The 13,934-nt window shown below is 42.1% G+C and overlaps 1 protein-coding gene across 2 annotated transcripts in view; it reads right to left on the reverse strand.

The window, feature by feature from the left end:
* The window catches only part of BMPER (BMP binding endothelial regulator), a 247,111-nt gene that overhangs the window by 7,446 nt on the left and 225,731 nt on the right, over positions 1 to 13,934 (reverse strand). For both annotated transcript variants that reach the window (XM_081533567.1, XM_081533565.1), the window contains one exon: positions 4,779 to 4,909. In XM_081533567.1, coding sequence (XP_081389693.1) covers positions 4,779 to 4,909 — 131 coding nt within the window. The remainder of the gene's footprint in view (positions 1 to 4,778; positions 4,910 to 13,934) is intronic.

A 13,934-nucleotide genomic window follows, 5' to 3' on the forward strand; every position in this document is an offset into this window, starting at 1 on the left:
TAACAAATATTTCAATAAACTAGTTGATGCTTATATAAATACACAAATAAATACATACTCATATGTAAATATATATATATATTTAGCTCATACTTTTGTTTCTATTTTACAATTAATGTTTATTCTCACAATAGGCTGACTTTTTTTTTTTTACATTGTACTTGCTTATTTGTGCTCTCATAATAATTAAGAACAGGGGGTATAATGCAAACTGACCTGGGTTTGAGTCCTAGCTTTCTTACTTTCTAGCTCTGTGATTTTTAGCAAATTACTTAAATATTCTAAGTCTTAATGTCCTTTACTGTAGAATGTGGGTAATATAGATTAGAGTGGGGATTAAATAAGATAAAATGTAATAAAAAGTGCCAGAATAGTCTTTGGGGCAAAGGACGTGCTTAGAAAATAGTACATATTAATATAAATGTTCATTATTAAATTTTTATAGACCTTCACAATAGCCCTCTGCATATCATATTGTGTTTAGTAATTCCTGTACTAAACTAGAGTTTCATTAGTCCTTCTCACCACAGCTAATGGGCATACGCTTTGCGGTAGTAGTCATGGTAATACTAAAATCCAGCCTAGCCTGAGAGATGTCACTTGTTCAGTCAGAGTTTCTTGCTTGGCTGGCTTCTTATCTGTTCAACTTCCAAGCTTTTTCCTCCGGAAAATTTCTCTTCTCTGTATTAAGTGGTCTTAAGTGCTGTCATAAGTCAAAAGATCTGAGAGCTAAAAACAAGTAAAGAGTATTCTTAGAGTCTTCAATATTCCAGATGAATCAGAAATGAACCTCCTGAGAGATGCTGCACATCTCCATAAATACCAAATGCCAATCTGTGGAAGTTCAGTGTGTATGGGTGTGTGTGTGTGTGTGTGTGTGTGTGTGTGTGTGTGTGTAAAACAGTCCCCTGCAACAAAACATTGACAGAGTTACACTTCACTCAGATGGTTCCACTAATTTTACGTGGTAAATGGAACCTTTCAGCAGTCGTATTCCCTTTCCATTAGAAAAGTAATTTTAGCTACTGAGATTCAGTCCGTGAAATCAGGATCCTGGGACAGAGGGAAAGTGTAGTCCTCAAATGCACTGGGTGCACTGAACTGGTGTTAAATGTAGCTCAGCATCAGTAAGAGAGGGTTCACATATTCTATATCTGATATGATCTTTGTTACAGCATCATAGCTAATAAAATTAACAAAATTCTGCTGAGCTCAACATTATACCAGGATGAATGGCTGGGCCTTGAGTCCACATATTTTATTCATTTCCTGGTAGATTCAAGGGAAAGTGTTAGTTGTGTCTGACTCTTTGTGACCCCCAAGGACTGTAGCCCACCAGGCTCCTCTGTTCATGGGATTCTCCAGGCAAAACTACTGGAGTGGGTAGCATTCCCTTCTCCAGGGTACCTTCCCGACCTAGGGATCGAACCTAGGTTTCCTACATTGCAGTCAGATACTGTCTGAGTCACCAGGGAAAATTCAAGGGAAAGAGGACTCAAAGTAGAGAAAAGGAGACAGGCATATTCAAGGTGTGCTGGAAAGACCCAGTCTCTCAAAACCCTGCCCTTCCTATACTACCCTGCACTGAGGAGGGAGGTAAGTCATTTAGTCCCACGTTTCAGGAGCCTCAGCCACACCTTAATATGAGTTTGTATCACTCCAGCCCTCCTCTGGAAAGGCAGCATTGATAGAGAGGCACTCTTGCCGTGGAAAGGGGACTCAGACATAGATTGGACTTGGGTTTTCAGAGGAAAGAGCAAGTCCAAAAAGGAAGTCACAAGGAGATAAAAAGGTTTGAGTGCTTTCTAAGGACATAGATTAGTGACTGTGTCAAGGGGTGGCTTGAAGAAGCTTTAGCGATCCCTAAACTTTCATCATTCTACTCCCCCAAAGCCAGGCATTAAGCATACAAATTAACTTCGTGGTTTCAACTCTGACTGCAGGTCAGAATAACTGGAGAGGTTTCAAGTGATACACAAGACCAGTTAAAGCAGGATATCTGGGCTTGGGGTCCAGGCATAGTTTCCTGGTTTATTTTTTAAGCTCCCAGAGTGTCTCCAATGTCGAGCAGACTGAGATCCACCAGCTAAGTGAACAGGATGTCCATACCCTTAAAACATAGATTCAAGCCAATTCTTCCAACCAGCTGACCGCTCTTGCCCTCCATCAATGTATATATTAAAGTTAGCAGTGCCATGAACTACCTTCTTTTCTAATTCTGGAGTTAAGTTTTCTCAGATTCATGTAGAATGTTGTAAACCCCAGTCTCTCCGTTCTAGGCAAATCTGGTCCTTTAAAGAAAAACATTTGCCAACGCTTGTAGTAAATGACAGTCATCTCATCTTGCATCTAAGAGTAGCATTACTACTGACTATCTTGTAAGAGCTGAGCACTCTTCTAGATGTTTCACATACATATCACTAATGCTTATAACTATGCAGAGTAGATACTACTGTAAATTTCCAAAATATATCTAGAATCTCTCTTCTTCCTCTACACTGCCTCCATGTTAATCCAAGCCACCATCATTTTGTTATTCCAACTACAGCCTCTTGCCTTCAATCTTGCCCTATTCAGTGTATTCTCTACACAGTAGCCTCTACACAGGGTGGTATTTGAAAAGCAGAAGGAAGGTTGCTTAAAGTCCATCAGTGGCTTCCATCCTTCTTGGAATAAAAGCTAGACTCCTTCTCAAGATCTGCGAAGTCCTGTATGATTCAGCTCTAGCTTCAACTCCCCTCTCATCTTGAGCCTTTCTTTCCCTTGCCTACTGTGCTCACACTGACTCACTTCCAGTTTGACAGCTGCTATCTTATTCAAATAAGATTCTTCCACATAGAACTCTTGCCCTGACTCCCTTCAGTCCTACAATGTACAGCTTATCACCTCCAAAGAGAAGTCTTCTCTCTTCACCATTTAAGTAGCCACCCACTCTGGATCCATTTGTTTTCTCTTGCTCTGCTCTATCTGTTTCCTTCACCATACTCACCACACTTAGCAAGTATTTATTGTAGAGTTTAGTTTTGTCTGGTTCTCCCACTGGGCTGTCGGCACTTCAATGGCAGGGATCTCACCCCATCTTTCATAGCCACCAAAGTACCCACAGTGCTTTGTTCAATGCCTGGTACTTAGCCATTTTGTAAGAAATATTTCTTGGATGAACAAAGAAGCCCATTTTACAGATATCAAATAAGCTAATTAACTTGCCTGAGCTCAAAGCGTTATAATGACTATTACAGCAATCTGTCTCTCAGAAGGAAAAGAACACTTTACTGGTATTTATATAGCTGTTTCTCTCTCTCTCTCTCTCAAAAGAAAAAAAAAAATCGCACAGGAAGCAACAGTTAGAACTGGACATGGAACAACAAACAGACTGGTTCCAAATTGGGAAAGGAGTACGCCAAGGCTATATATTGTCACCCTACTTATTTAACTTCTATGCAGAGTACATCATGAGAAATGCTGGGCTGGAAGAAGCACAAGCTGGAATCAAGATTGCAGGGAGAAATATCAATAACCTCAGATATGCAGATGACACCACCCTTATGGCAGAAAGTGAAGAAGAACTAAAGAGCCTCTTGATGAAAGTGAAAGAGGAGAGTGAAAAAGTTGGCTTAAAGCTCAACATTTGGAAAACTAAGATCATGGCATCTGGTCCCATCACTTCATGGTGGGGGAAACAGTGGAAACAGTGGCTGACTTTATTTTGGGGGGCTCCAAAATCACTGCAGATGGTGATTGCAGCCATGAAATTAAAAGACACTTACTCCTTGGAAGGAAAGTTAAGATCAACCTAGACAGCATATTAAAAAGCAGAGATATTACTTTGCCAACAAAGGTCCGTCTAGTCAAGGCTATGGTTTTTCCAGTAGTCATGTATGGATGTGAGAGTTGGACTGTAAAGAAAGCCAAACACCGAAGAATTGATACTTTTGAACTGTGGTGTTGGAGAAGACTCTTGAGAGTCCCTTGGACTGCAAGGAGATCCAACCAGTCCATCTTAAAGGGGATCAGTCCTCGGTGTTCATTGGAAGGACTATGCTGAAGCTGAAACTCCAATACTTTGGCCACCTGATGTGAAGAGCTGACTCATTTGAAAAGACCCTGATGTTGGGAAAGATTGAAGGCAGGAGGAGAAGGGGATAACAGAGGATGAGATGGTTGGATGGCATCACCGACTCAATGGACATGAGTTTGGGTAGGCTCCGGGAGTTGGTGATGGACAGGGAGGCCTGGTGTTCATGGGGTTGCAGAGTCAGACATGACTGAGCGACTGAACTGACTGAACTGAACTATCCTGAAGACCTTAAATGACCGTAACTGTCCTGGATCTCCTTTGTTCCATAGCAATGACTATTTCTGTGCTAAGCACATCCAGCTGGTAGCTTGAGGTTAAGAGGATTTTGCACCAGTGGAAATCCTTAAATTGTGCAAATGTGCTCATCACAAAGCACTTCTCACAAAGTACGTCTCTTAAACGTTTTCTATCCTGCCCAGTGAAAAGTTCCTGTGTTTTATCAAGTTGAAATCCACTGATAATGCCAAGAGGGGATGTGACCATTCACCTGTCATCAAATTCTCTTCTATTGCTATCTTGGAGAAGGAAATGGCTACCCACTCCAGTATTCTTGCCTGGAGAATTCCATGGACAGATGAGCCTGGAGGAAGACAGTCCATGGGGTTGCAAAGAATCAGACACGACTTAGCGACTGAGCACATTACTAGCTTGGGCATTGGAGTTGAGTTTCTGATGGTTGGATCTGCCAGAAATTTCTCACCTGCACAGTTTTGCTGTGGCTCCCAGTGGACGCTGATGCCCTCTCTCTGGCAGGCCCGGGTATATGCCAGGAATGATTCACAGTAACAGTTTTTATGGACTGGACATTCACACATGTCTGTCACACAGGACCTAAGGGACCAACAGAAAGAAGTGAACATTCAAAAATATTAAATTACCAAGTATCCCAAATACAACTTGAAGAAAAGTGGTGGGTGAGTGAATGTCAAACCTTGTCTGGACATTAAAGGCTGCTATTTTAAATTGGAAACCTAAAAATGATATAAAAAATACTGCATGAAACCTTACTGGATACTTCTGAATAACATGACATCAGTTTCCCTTTCTTCTAGAGCAGGACTGGTCAATTAGAACTTTCTTAATGATGGAAATATTCTATAGTCTCCACTGTCCAAACTTATAGCCACTCATCATATTTGGTCAATTAGCACTTGAAGTGTATCCAGTGTGAATGAAAAACCAAATTTTCTGTTTGATTGAATTTTAAGCAACTTAGATGTAAACCGTTACAAATGTCTATTTGTTACCACGTTGGGAACACAGCTCTTAGAATACACCTCTATTCAAGGTGCTGCCATTTTGTGAGTAGCTCTGATATATGAATAAGCTCTATTACGATATAACTGAAATAGAGACCAATTTGATGAGAGCATCAAATCCCTTGACTTTCTGGAGACATTCAATTAGGATTCACTTTTGCAGTATCTTAGAATCTTAGTCTTTTGAGGAACACTGAACCTCGTTCTTTAGAACGTGGGGTGACAAATTCCAAATAAAGCAAAACTTTCTGGCCACTAATTAGATGGAAAGATATAGGAGACTGAGCCAAGGTCCTTGTTTTGCTTTTTGCTCAGTCGCTCAGTTGTGTCTCTTTGCAACCCCATGGACTGCAGCTCGCCAGGTTCTTCTGTCCATGGAATTTTACAGGCAAGAATACTGGAGTGGGTTGCCATTTCCTATTCTGGGCAATCTTCCTGACCCAGCGATCAAACCCACATCTCTTGTATCTAGGAAGGTTGATTCTTTACCACTCGTGCCACCTGAGAAGCACCTAAGGGGCTTAAGTTTAAATATGGAAATGATTGGCCAGGATGTAAAGAGAACTGAAATGTGTTTCAAACACAAACTAATATATTTTCAAACACACTGACGTTGGAGACATAATAACCTCACATTGAACTATGATATTACAGTTTACGAAGGCCTTTCTCATTCTGTCTGTTACAAGCGCTAAATAGGACATAGCACTGTCCCTGTTTTATTAATTTAAAAAAAAAAGTCATTGTACAAAGAGGCCCAAAGTCACATTAGTAAGTGACAACAAACTGAACTAAGTTACATCTCCTGAGACTCGTGCTCTTTTCTCAGCAAGTTTTGTTGTTGTTGTTTTAGTTGTTAAGTTGTTTCTGACTCCTTTGCAACCCCATGGACTGTCTCCTTTGTCCATAGGATTTCCCAGGCAAGAATACTGGAGTGGGTTGCCATTTCCTTCTCCAGGGGATCTTCCCAACCCAGGGCAATGAATCCCAGGGGTGTACTGTATTGGCAGACAGTCTTTACCACTGAGTCACCACGGAAGCCCTGTAGCAAGTTTACTGCCTAACAATTTTGACTTAACATTTTACACGAGACACCCAAGATTGATAAAATTAGACTACCGTTATTTTTTTTTTTATACTCCGTTCAGCGAAACCACTTCTTTCCAGAATCTAATTCAAGGATGGAAGCAGAAAAAATAATATTCAAGATTATAAATAGCACTGATGATCCTGAAAAGTGACCAGGACATGATCATCCAGTGTTCCTACACAAGCATTCCCTCTCGGTGTGAGATGTGTACACACCTGATTATAGAGAGTGACCAGCTTGCTCTGGGCAGAATTGCCTGCTCTGGACAAGAATTAAATGGCAGAAACCATATTAAAAGATCAATAGACTCACCGTGTACCTTCAAAGTTATTACATTTCAACACTGAAGGCCACAGCCTTGGGAAATGGGAACTAAGCTGGAACAAAAGAGAAATAGGTCTGAAACCTCAAGAGCGCTTTCATTTCATCCAAAGTGAGATTGTTTGATGCCTGATACTTAAGACACAATAATCAGGACAGAAAAACCGCTCTCTCTGCTCTCTGTAATAATCAAAGCTGTAATTCTTAATACCTTCTCCGCCTGTATTACAGAAAACCTGTGAAATCATGTTCAACCCTTTCTGATTTTAGACACACATGTTGTGCCTTTAAAGTAACGTGGAGCCTCCGGGTTTCCAAGAAAAGACAAATAAAGCCTGTCCTTACAGCAGCCACTAAATGTCTGAGAAGGAACCCTCCTCAACATTATTTCCTTTGTTGTTTCAATTTTCATTTCAGACTAGCCCACGCCCACCACATCTGCGCTCAGACTTCACAGCACCATTTTTGGCCGCTCCGGTCCTACCCTCCAAGCCCACTTCTGCTTCACATGTTTCTCACCCTCTTTCCTGGCCCTGGGGGACGGGTACCCTTGCTGTTGTACTCAACTCCCACTGACATGACATGAAGGGGATGGGACCTCATGAACCTGGTAAAATGATGGTACTTACATGGGAAAAATCTCGACCAGAGGAAATGCACCCTCTGATTTGAAAGAATGTCTAATGTAATTCTATAAAACTATTTGGACAGTCAGCAAACAAAATTTAATTTGTTTGTGTGAAAGGATTGCTGGCTAGTGTTTTCCTTCTTTTCTCTCTATTTCTACTGGTTATTATATGAAGCTATTTATACAACTTAAAATAAATCATGAACAGCTCAATCCAATTCACTGAGACTGCTGAGAGAAATGTTCAAAGCACATATTTAATAGTTGCTATGTACACATAACCTACCCTACCAATAGACTGCTCTGGACTCTCAGACACAATCAGTAATACATCTACCCTTTAAAACTAAGGAAGATTTGAGTTTCTTCTATTACTTGGCACTCATGAGAAACAACATTTGAGGGAAAAACGTTTGTCAAAGTCAGTCCTTGACTTGAAATATGTCACATATTTTTAAAGGCTTGAAAGATGTGTCTTGTCACAGAAGTTAAAACTATAAGATGTCTTTTTTCACTTGTCAAGTTGACTCTTACACAAAATTGTGCCCAGAGTATGTAAGAGAGTGAAGAAAGAGACAGTCTATACTCTGCTGGCAAAAGTGTAAAAGTGTAGCTCTTCTTCAATACCATATGAGCACTTCGCTCTACTCAGCCTTTACATGAATTATCACATTTCCTCCACACAGAATCAGATATGAGGCAGGTGGTACTACCAGCCCACTTAACAGACAGGGAAACTGAAGCCTGGAGATGTTAACAATTTCCCCAAGGTCACATGGCTGATGACAGATTCAGAACTTCAGAACCAGGACCGTAACTCAGGCCTTTCTAATCTCAACTCTCATGCTCTTAATAACATTAGAAGATCTTTCTAGAGAGTAACTTGGCAATACTTACAAATAGTCCTAAGAAACATTTTTATCCTGATAGGGAAATCTCACATCTACAGAAACAGTAACTCATGTGGTTTATATACAGGGGTGTCATCACAATGTTATTAAAATGGAAAAAAAGGGAAAAAAAGAAATAACCTAAATTGCCTACAATAAGGGCCTAGTTACATACATTTTAGGAGACTTCTACAATGAAATATTCTACAGACATTACAATGGTGTTTATGATGTACATTTTAAAACTCAAGGAAACATTCAGGAAGGATTAATGGAAAAAGAACAAAACTGTTCCAGTCTTGTGTAGTCACACACGTGCTTATGTGCTAAGTCACTTAGTCGTGTCTGACTCTTTGCAACCCTATGGACTATATCCCACCAGGCTCCTTTGTCCTTGGGATTCTCCAGGCAAGAATACTGGAGTGATCACACGCAGAAAACAATATACCCAAATGTTCATAACAGTCAACCCTGAGTGGTGGCTCTTTCTCTTATTTTCCTGCATATTTTCTACAATGAGCATGCATCACTTTTCTAAAAAGATAAAATCACGGTGTATTTTTTAAACAACAAAAGGAATGTCATAGGACACATTAATATTTAAATCCAAATTTAGGAACTAGAGTGAGTGAGAAAATAAAGAATGGGAGAAAAATAAAGCTTCCATTTGAAGATTTTAGCTATTAAATATTTCTACAGGTAAGATTTTTTTAATCTGTACATCAGAGGCCTCCTGACATAGACTGTGATTTGATCCACTTTTTGTTGTCCTCAGATTTCCACCTCGTTGATCTAATGATGCTGGGAGCTTGACATCCGGGTGGATGGACTGGATAACGGAATAATTATGCATGCTTCTGCTGATAACAAAGGAATTTATTAAGAGGAAAATAAAAGCATCTTCATAGACCCATCAGATTTCAGGGAGGAGCAAAACTATTGTTATTCAAGTATTCAATTCATGTTATCACGCTTAATAATTCAGCATGAGTGAAATCTAATTTATGACACAGAGGAGCTGAATTTTTATATGTTAATAGAAGATCATGGACCTTGCCTTAGTCAGTATTCACCAATACTCTACATTTATATTCATTTTACAGAATCAGTAGCAGAATGTTATCACTTTCAGTAGTTACTGAGATTTATGGCTTTGGTTTCTCTGCTTTCATGGCGTTATTCTGTCAGTAATGTTCTGTTTGATGCTGAGTTCTCGGTCAGGAAACACCATCGCCTATTGCTCCAACGGGAAACCACGGGATCCACTTCAATTGAGCTCTTCCAGGAAAGCCCTGCAGGTAAAGAGCACCAGCCCAGCCCGAGCAATCCCTTTTAAGCATACTTTCCGTCACGGGAGCTTCTAATTAATGTACCTAGAAATGCTTTTCTAATTTATCCTCCCTGCCCTTGGCATCTTTCCTGACAGCAGAGAGGTGCAGGCAGGACTCTTGTTCCATGGTGTTTGCACAGCTGCGCGGTGCAGAGATATGGAAAAGGATGCCAAGGGCTATCACAGGGTCCCAAGGAGCTGGCGCCGTGCTGTACTGTAATGTCACATACCAACTGCCTCCCTTGTCTATCCATTTTATGTGCATGTCCCGTGTGCCATGTGTCAATAAGACCCTTTGAACACCTTTCCTCACAGCACCCAGCAGAGTACACATGTCAGCACCTACCTGTGGTCCCTTCCCTCCCTGAAATAGGACTTATTACAATTTACCTACAGGGGAGCCTCCTCATCTTTTTTTCCCCTGTCAAGTTACAACCACTGCCTCCTGCAAAGCTCTAAGATGGTAGCTACCATCCACATGGAGCCATTTAAATAGAAATTTAAGTTAACTATGATTAAATAAATCTAAAATTCAGTTCCTCAGTCACACTAGCCATACCTCAAGTGTTCAGCGGCCATCTGTAATTCGTGACCACCATATTGGACATTTCCACTAGTTCCCTCACTGCAGAAGATTGTACTGGTATTGGATGGTGGTACCAAGGATGCAGCTCTGTATTTGAAAACCACTCCTGTCCTCTCCAGAGAGATTTATTGGTGGAGTGAGATTAAGGCCTCATTTACAGAGAAAGTTCAAATTTCTTGGCCTCAATGTCAAGGTCCCTAGCCATCTAAACATCCCTCTTTCTTTCCCCTTCATTCTTTCATCCAGTCATATGGGGCTGTCTCACTAACCTTCAGGCTTCCTTCTACCTTGTTCTTGCCTCGAATGTGCCTTCTTGTCTTCTCCACTGGAAAAATCAGATGCCTATCCTTTAAGACAGTTCAAATTCCTCTGTGGTGCTCCCCAACTGGCTCAGGAAAAGTTATCCCCTGCCTATCAGGTCCTGCGCCTTCCACATCTTTATTCTTGTGCAGACCCTCTGAATCCTTATGGTCTCTTTCCCTGTTTCAGCAGCAGGACTATATCTCGCTCATCCAGCCAAGCACTGTGCCTTGGACACACAGCTCATTAAACATTCAGAGAATAATCCCAAGAGTAGATTAGAACGGCCTGATAAACTTCACATGGCTTCCTCGGGGTTGGACAGTTGGACACTGATATCTGAGGGGCATGAATTCCATCCTTGCCCCTCACTTGCTGGCCGTGGTGTGGGAGCTGCTACCCATGGCTACCTTGGAACAAAGCTGCTTCTATAAGAACCTTTCCACTGTCATTTTCATTTTGAACTTCTGGTACCCCTCTCCTGTATCCCAGAGGATTTTTTTCATTTAGTGAATGGTGGGGAAAAAAAAATTTGATGAGAGAATTCTGCATTCGTGACACATTTTCGGAAAAGCACATATTCAGTCTTGTAGGAACAACCTATAGCTCTTCGTGTTATTAAAAAGACAAGCTTCCAATACTGCCAAAATCAAAACATCAAACACCTCTCCGCTTCCTAGCAACAGCACACCAAGTGATTGTCCCTCTGCTTTTTCTGGCAGGAGGGCTACGCCTGCCGGAGAGAAGCAAGTGCTCATGATTTTGCTACCCAAACACAGTTCTGAAAGACAGATATATGAACCACTGGGAGCCCTCCACCCGGCTTCTGGGGGAACAGATAGGCAAACCAAGAGCCAGCCCCATCTAGGAGCCAGAGTCAGAGCTCCAGCTTTCCCCTCGGCCACCATGAAGGGTCTTTGGCTGGGCTATTTGTTCAATCTGGAGGTCGGCTGTCCTGGGAGCAACAATAGAACAGGACTGGAAGATGACTAGAAAACCACACTGGGGTCCTATGGCTTTCCTTACTCTGTGTATTTGGAGAGTTCACAGAAGCAAGTGAAAACATCTCAGGCGTATTCGTGCCTGGGAATCAATGAAAAAGGGAGACGGGAAAGGCTACGAGAGACAGAGTCCTGACTGGATGGAGTGTATTTAACTACCAAGAGACTACTTAAAATTTCACGAATACTTGAACCCTTGAAATTCTGTGTTGACTTTCCTAACCTGAGTTACATGGAAGCAACTAGAGGCAGCAGCCACAATCTGAAGGCATATCCATGTCACATTATACCTAAGAAAACAATTCCAAACCTAACTCAGTAGTGGCTACCTCAGTTCTCCTCAAAACCATATGGGCACTCTTATGCTTTCACAAAAAAACAGTACTCTGACCTAAAAGTTAGGGCTTAAAGATTTAATGATGTGAAATGTAAAGTAGCTTTATTGAGTTGTTAATAAGCGTGTGGGGCAAGTCTGCAAAGCCAGCTGACTGTTCCCTCCAGACTCTTCCTGGGCCAGCCATAGTTGGCACCACCATGGCTTGACTATGAGTGAGACTATCTGAAAGTTTAAATATTGGTTCCAGGTGGCCTGGGGTTGCCAGGCTAGAATAGCAAGGTCAGGCATTTCTGGATGATCTTGTGCATTTCATGAAATCTATCCAAGGAGACGGGGCAGGAGAATCTGGGAGGCCAGCTGTGTCTCTGGTTGCGGATCTTGGATTTATCTTCAGTCCAACTTCACCACCACCAACACACACACACACACACACACGTTAGACCTTGAGCCCACTCCAGAGTATGAAGAATGAACTCTTTGAGCCTTGCTTGTTCCAGGCACTAAGGGAGGCACAGAGATGAACAGAGATGGACCCCAGCCAGAAGGGAAAATTGCACAGATACTGAAAACCAACTCGAGATGATGTGAGGGCTCTAATGGCAGACAGCTGGAGCAATGGGATGAAAGAAAAATGGGTGTTAGTCGCTCAATCATGTCCGACTCTTTGCAACCCCATGGACTGTAGCCCACCAGGCCCCTCTATCCTCTATACACGTGGATTCTCCAGCAAGAATACTGGAGTGGGTTGTCATGCCCTCCTCCAGGGGATCTTCCCAACCCAGGGATCCAACCCAGGTCTCCTGCATTGCAGAGAGATTCTTTACCGTCTGAGCCACCAGGGAAGCCCTTGGATACTGAACAATGTGCTAAGTCACTTTAGTCGTGTCTGACTCTTTGTGACCCCATGGACTATAGGCCCCCAGGCTTCTCTGTCCAGGCAAAGGTACTAGAGCAGGTTGCCATTCCCTCCTCCAGAGGATCTTCCCTATCCAAGGATTGAACCTGTGTCTCTTATGTCTCCTGCACTGGCAGACAGGTTCTTTACCACTAGTGCCACCCGGGAAGCACCAGAGCAATGGGATTCTGAGGTCTAATTCCACCGGGCAGGCAAGGGTGTCCAGAGGCTTCACAGAGTAGGAGAGACGCTGGAACTGGGTCTCGAAGGATCTGTGTAATTGTGTTTGTTTTGAGAATGAGGGAAAGGAAGTTCCAGGCATAGGCAGGGACCCCAGTACAAGCCAAGAGTGAAAATGACCAGATTTGAGATTTGATAATCATGTGATCCAAACTCCAATATTAAAAACAAAAACAAAAATGATCCCTGATGTGCAGTCATGGAGCCTGCACCTGAAGACCTCACTTCCTCACAGAACAGCCTGGCAGGTCTACCCTTGAGGCATTTCTTTCTTTGAGGGATTCAGAGCCTCATAATCTGCAGCCTTAACTCTTCAGTGTGACTCTGGAGCCACACAGAATCTGTGAGTGGGCTGGGGCCCACACTGACTCTTCTGCAATCTTTCCAGGCTCAGCCCTCCCAGTCCCACGTGTTTTCCTCTTCCTGCCTTCAGTGTCCTTCCCTCTATAACTGCTCTCTTCCTGCTTTGACAAGAATAAAAATTCCAATACTAAAATAACACAGAAATAACCTACCAAACCAATTTGGTAATTATTCACAACGAACCCCTTTGATTGCCTGAATTCTGTTCCTGTCGTGCATACTCTGCCTACTTATGTATATTTCTGGTTTAAATCCCAGGGATGCTGCATTTGCAACTACTTTAGATTCTCCAGATACTGAACAATATTGATTGCTTTAATCCTCGTAACACTTTCCAGGAGGCAAATGCCAGGACCTACATAGCAGAAGCCAGCCTTACACAGGCAACCCAGAAATAAGCATCAGAGATGGTTTTAGTGGAATAAGAGGCATCTGTGCACACAGAGATCTCCTTGAAAGAGTAGCAATGCTTATGATTTTCCTTAGATGCCAATTTCCCTCACTCTTGCTTTGAACAGAGACCAAACAATAATCATGCATCTTCTGGAACCTAAAATATTTTCTCCCTTGATAAGGCCATATATCAGATCATATGTGGAAACTACGGTTCTTATGC

This window comes from Giraffa tippelskirchi, chromosome 10 (assembly GCF_054371585.1).
Source record: "Giraffa tippelskirchi isolate mGirTip1 chromosome 10, T2T-mGirTip1v1.2.pri, whole genome shotgun sequence".
NCBI classification, from domain to species: domain Eukaryota; kingdom Metazoa; phylum Chordata; class Mammalia; order Artiodactyla; family Giraffidae; genus Giraffa; species Giraffa tippelskirchi.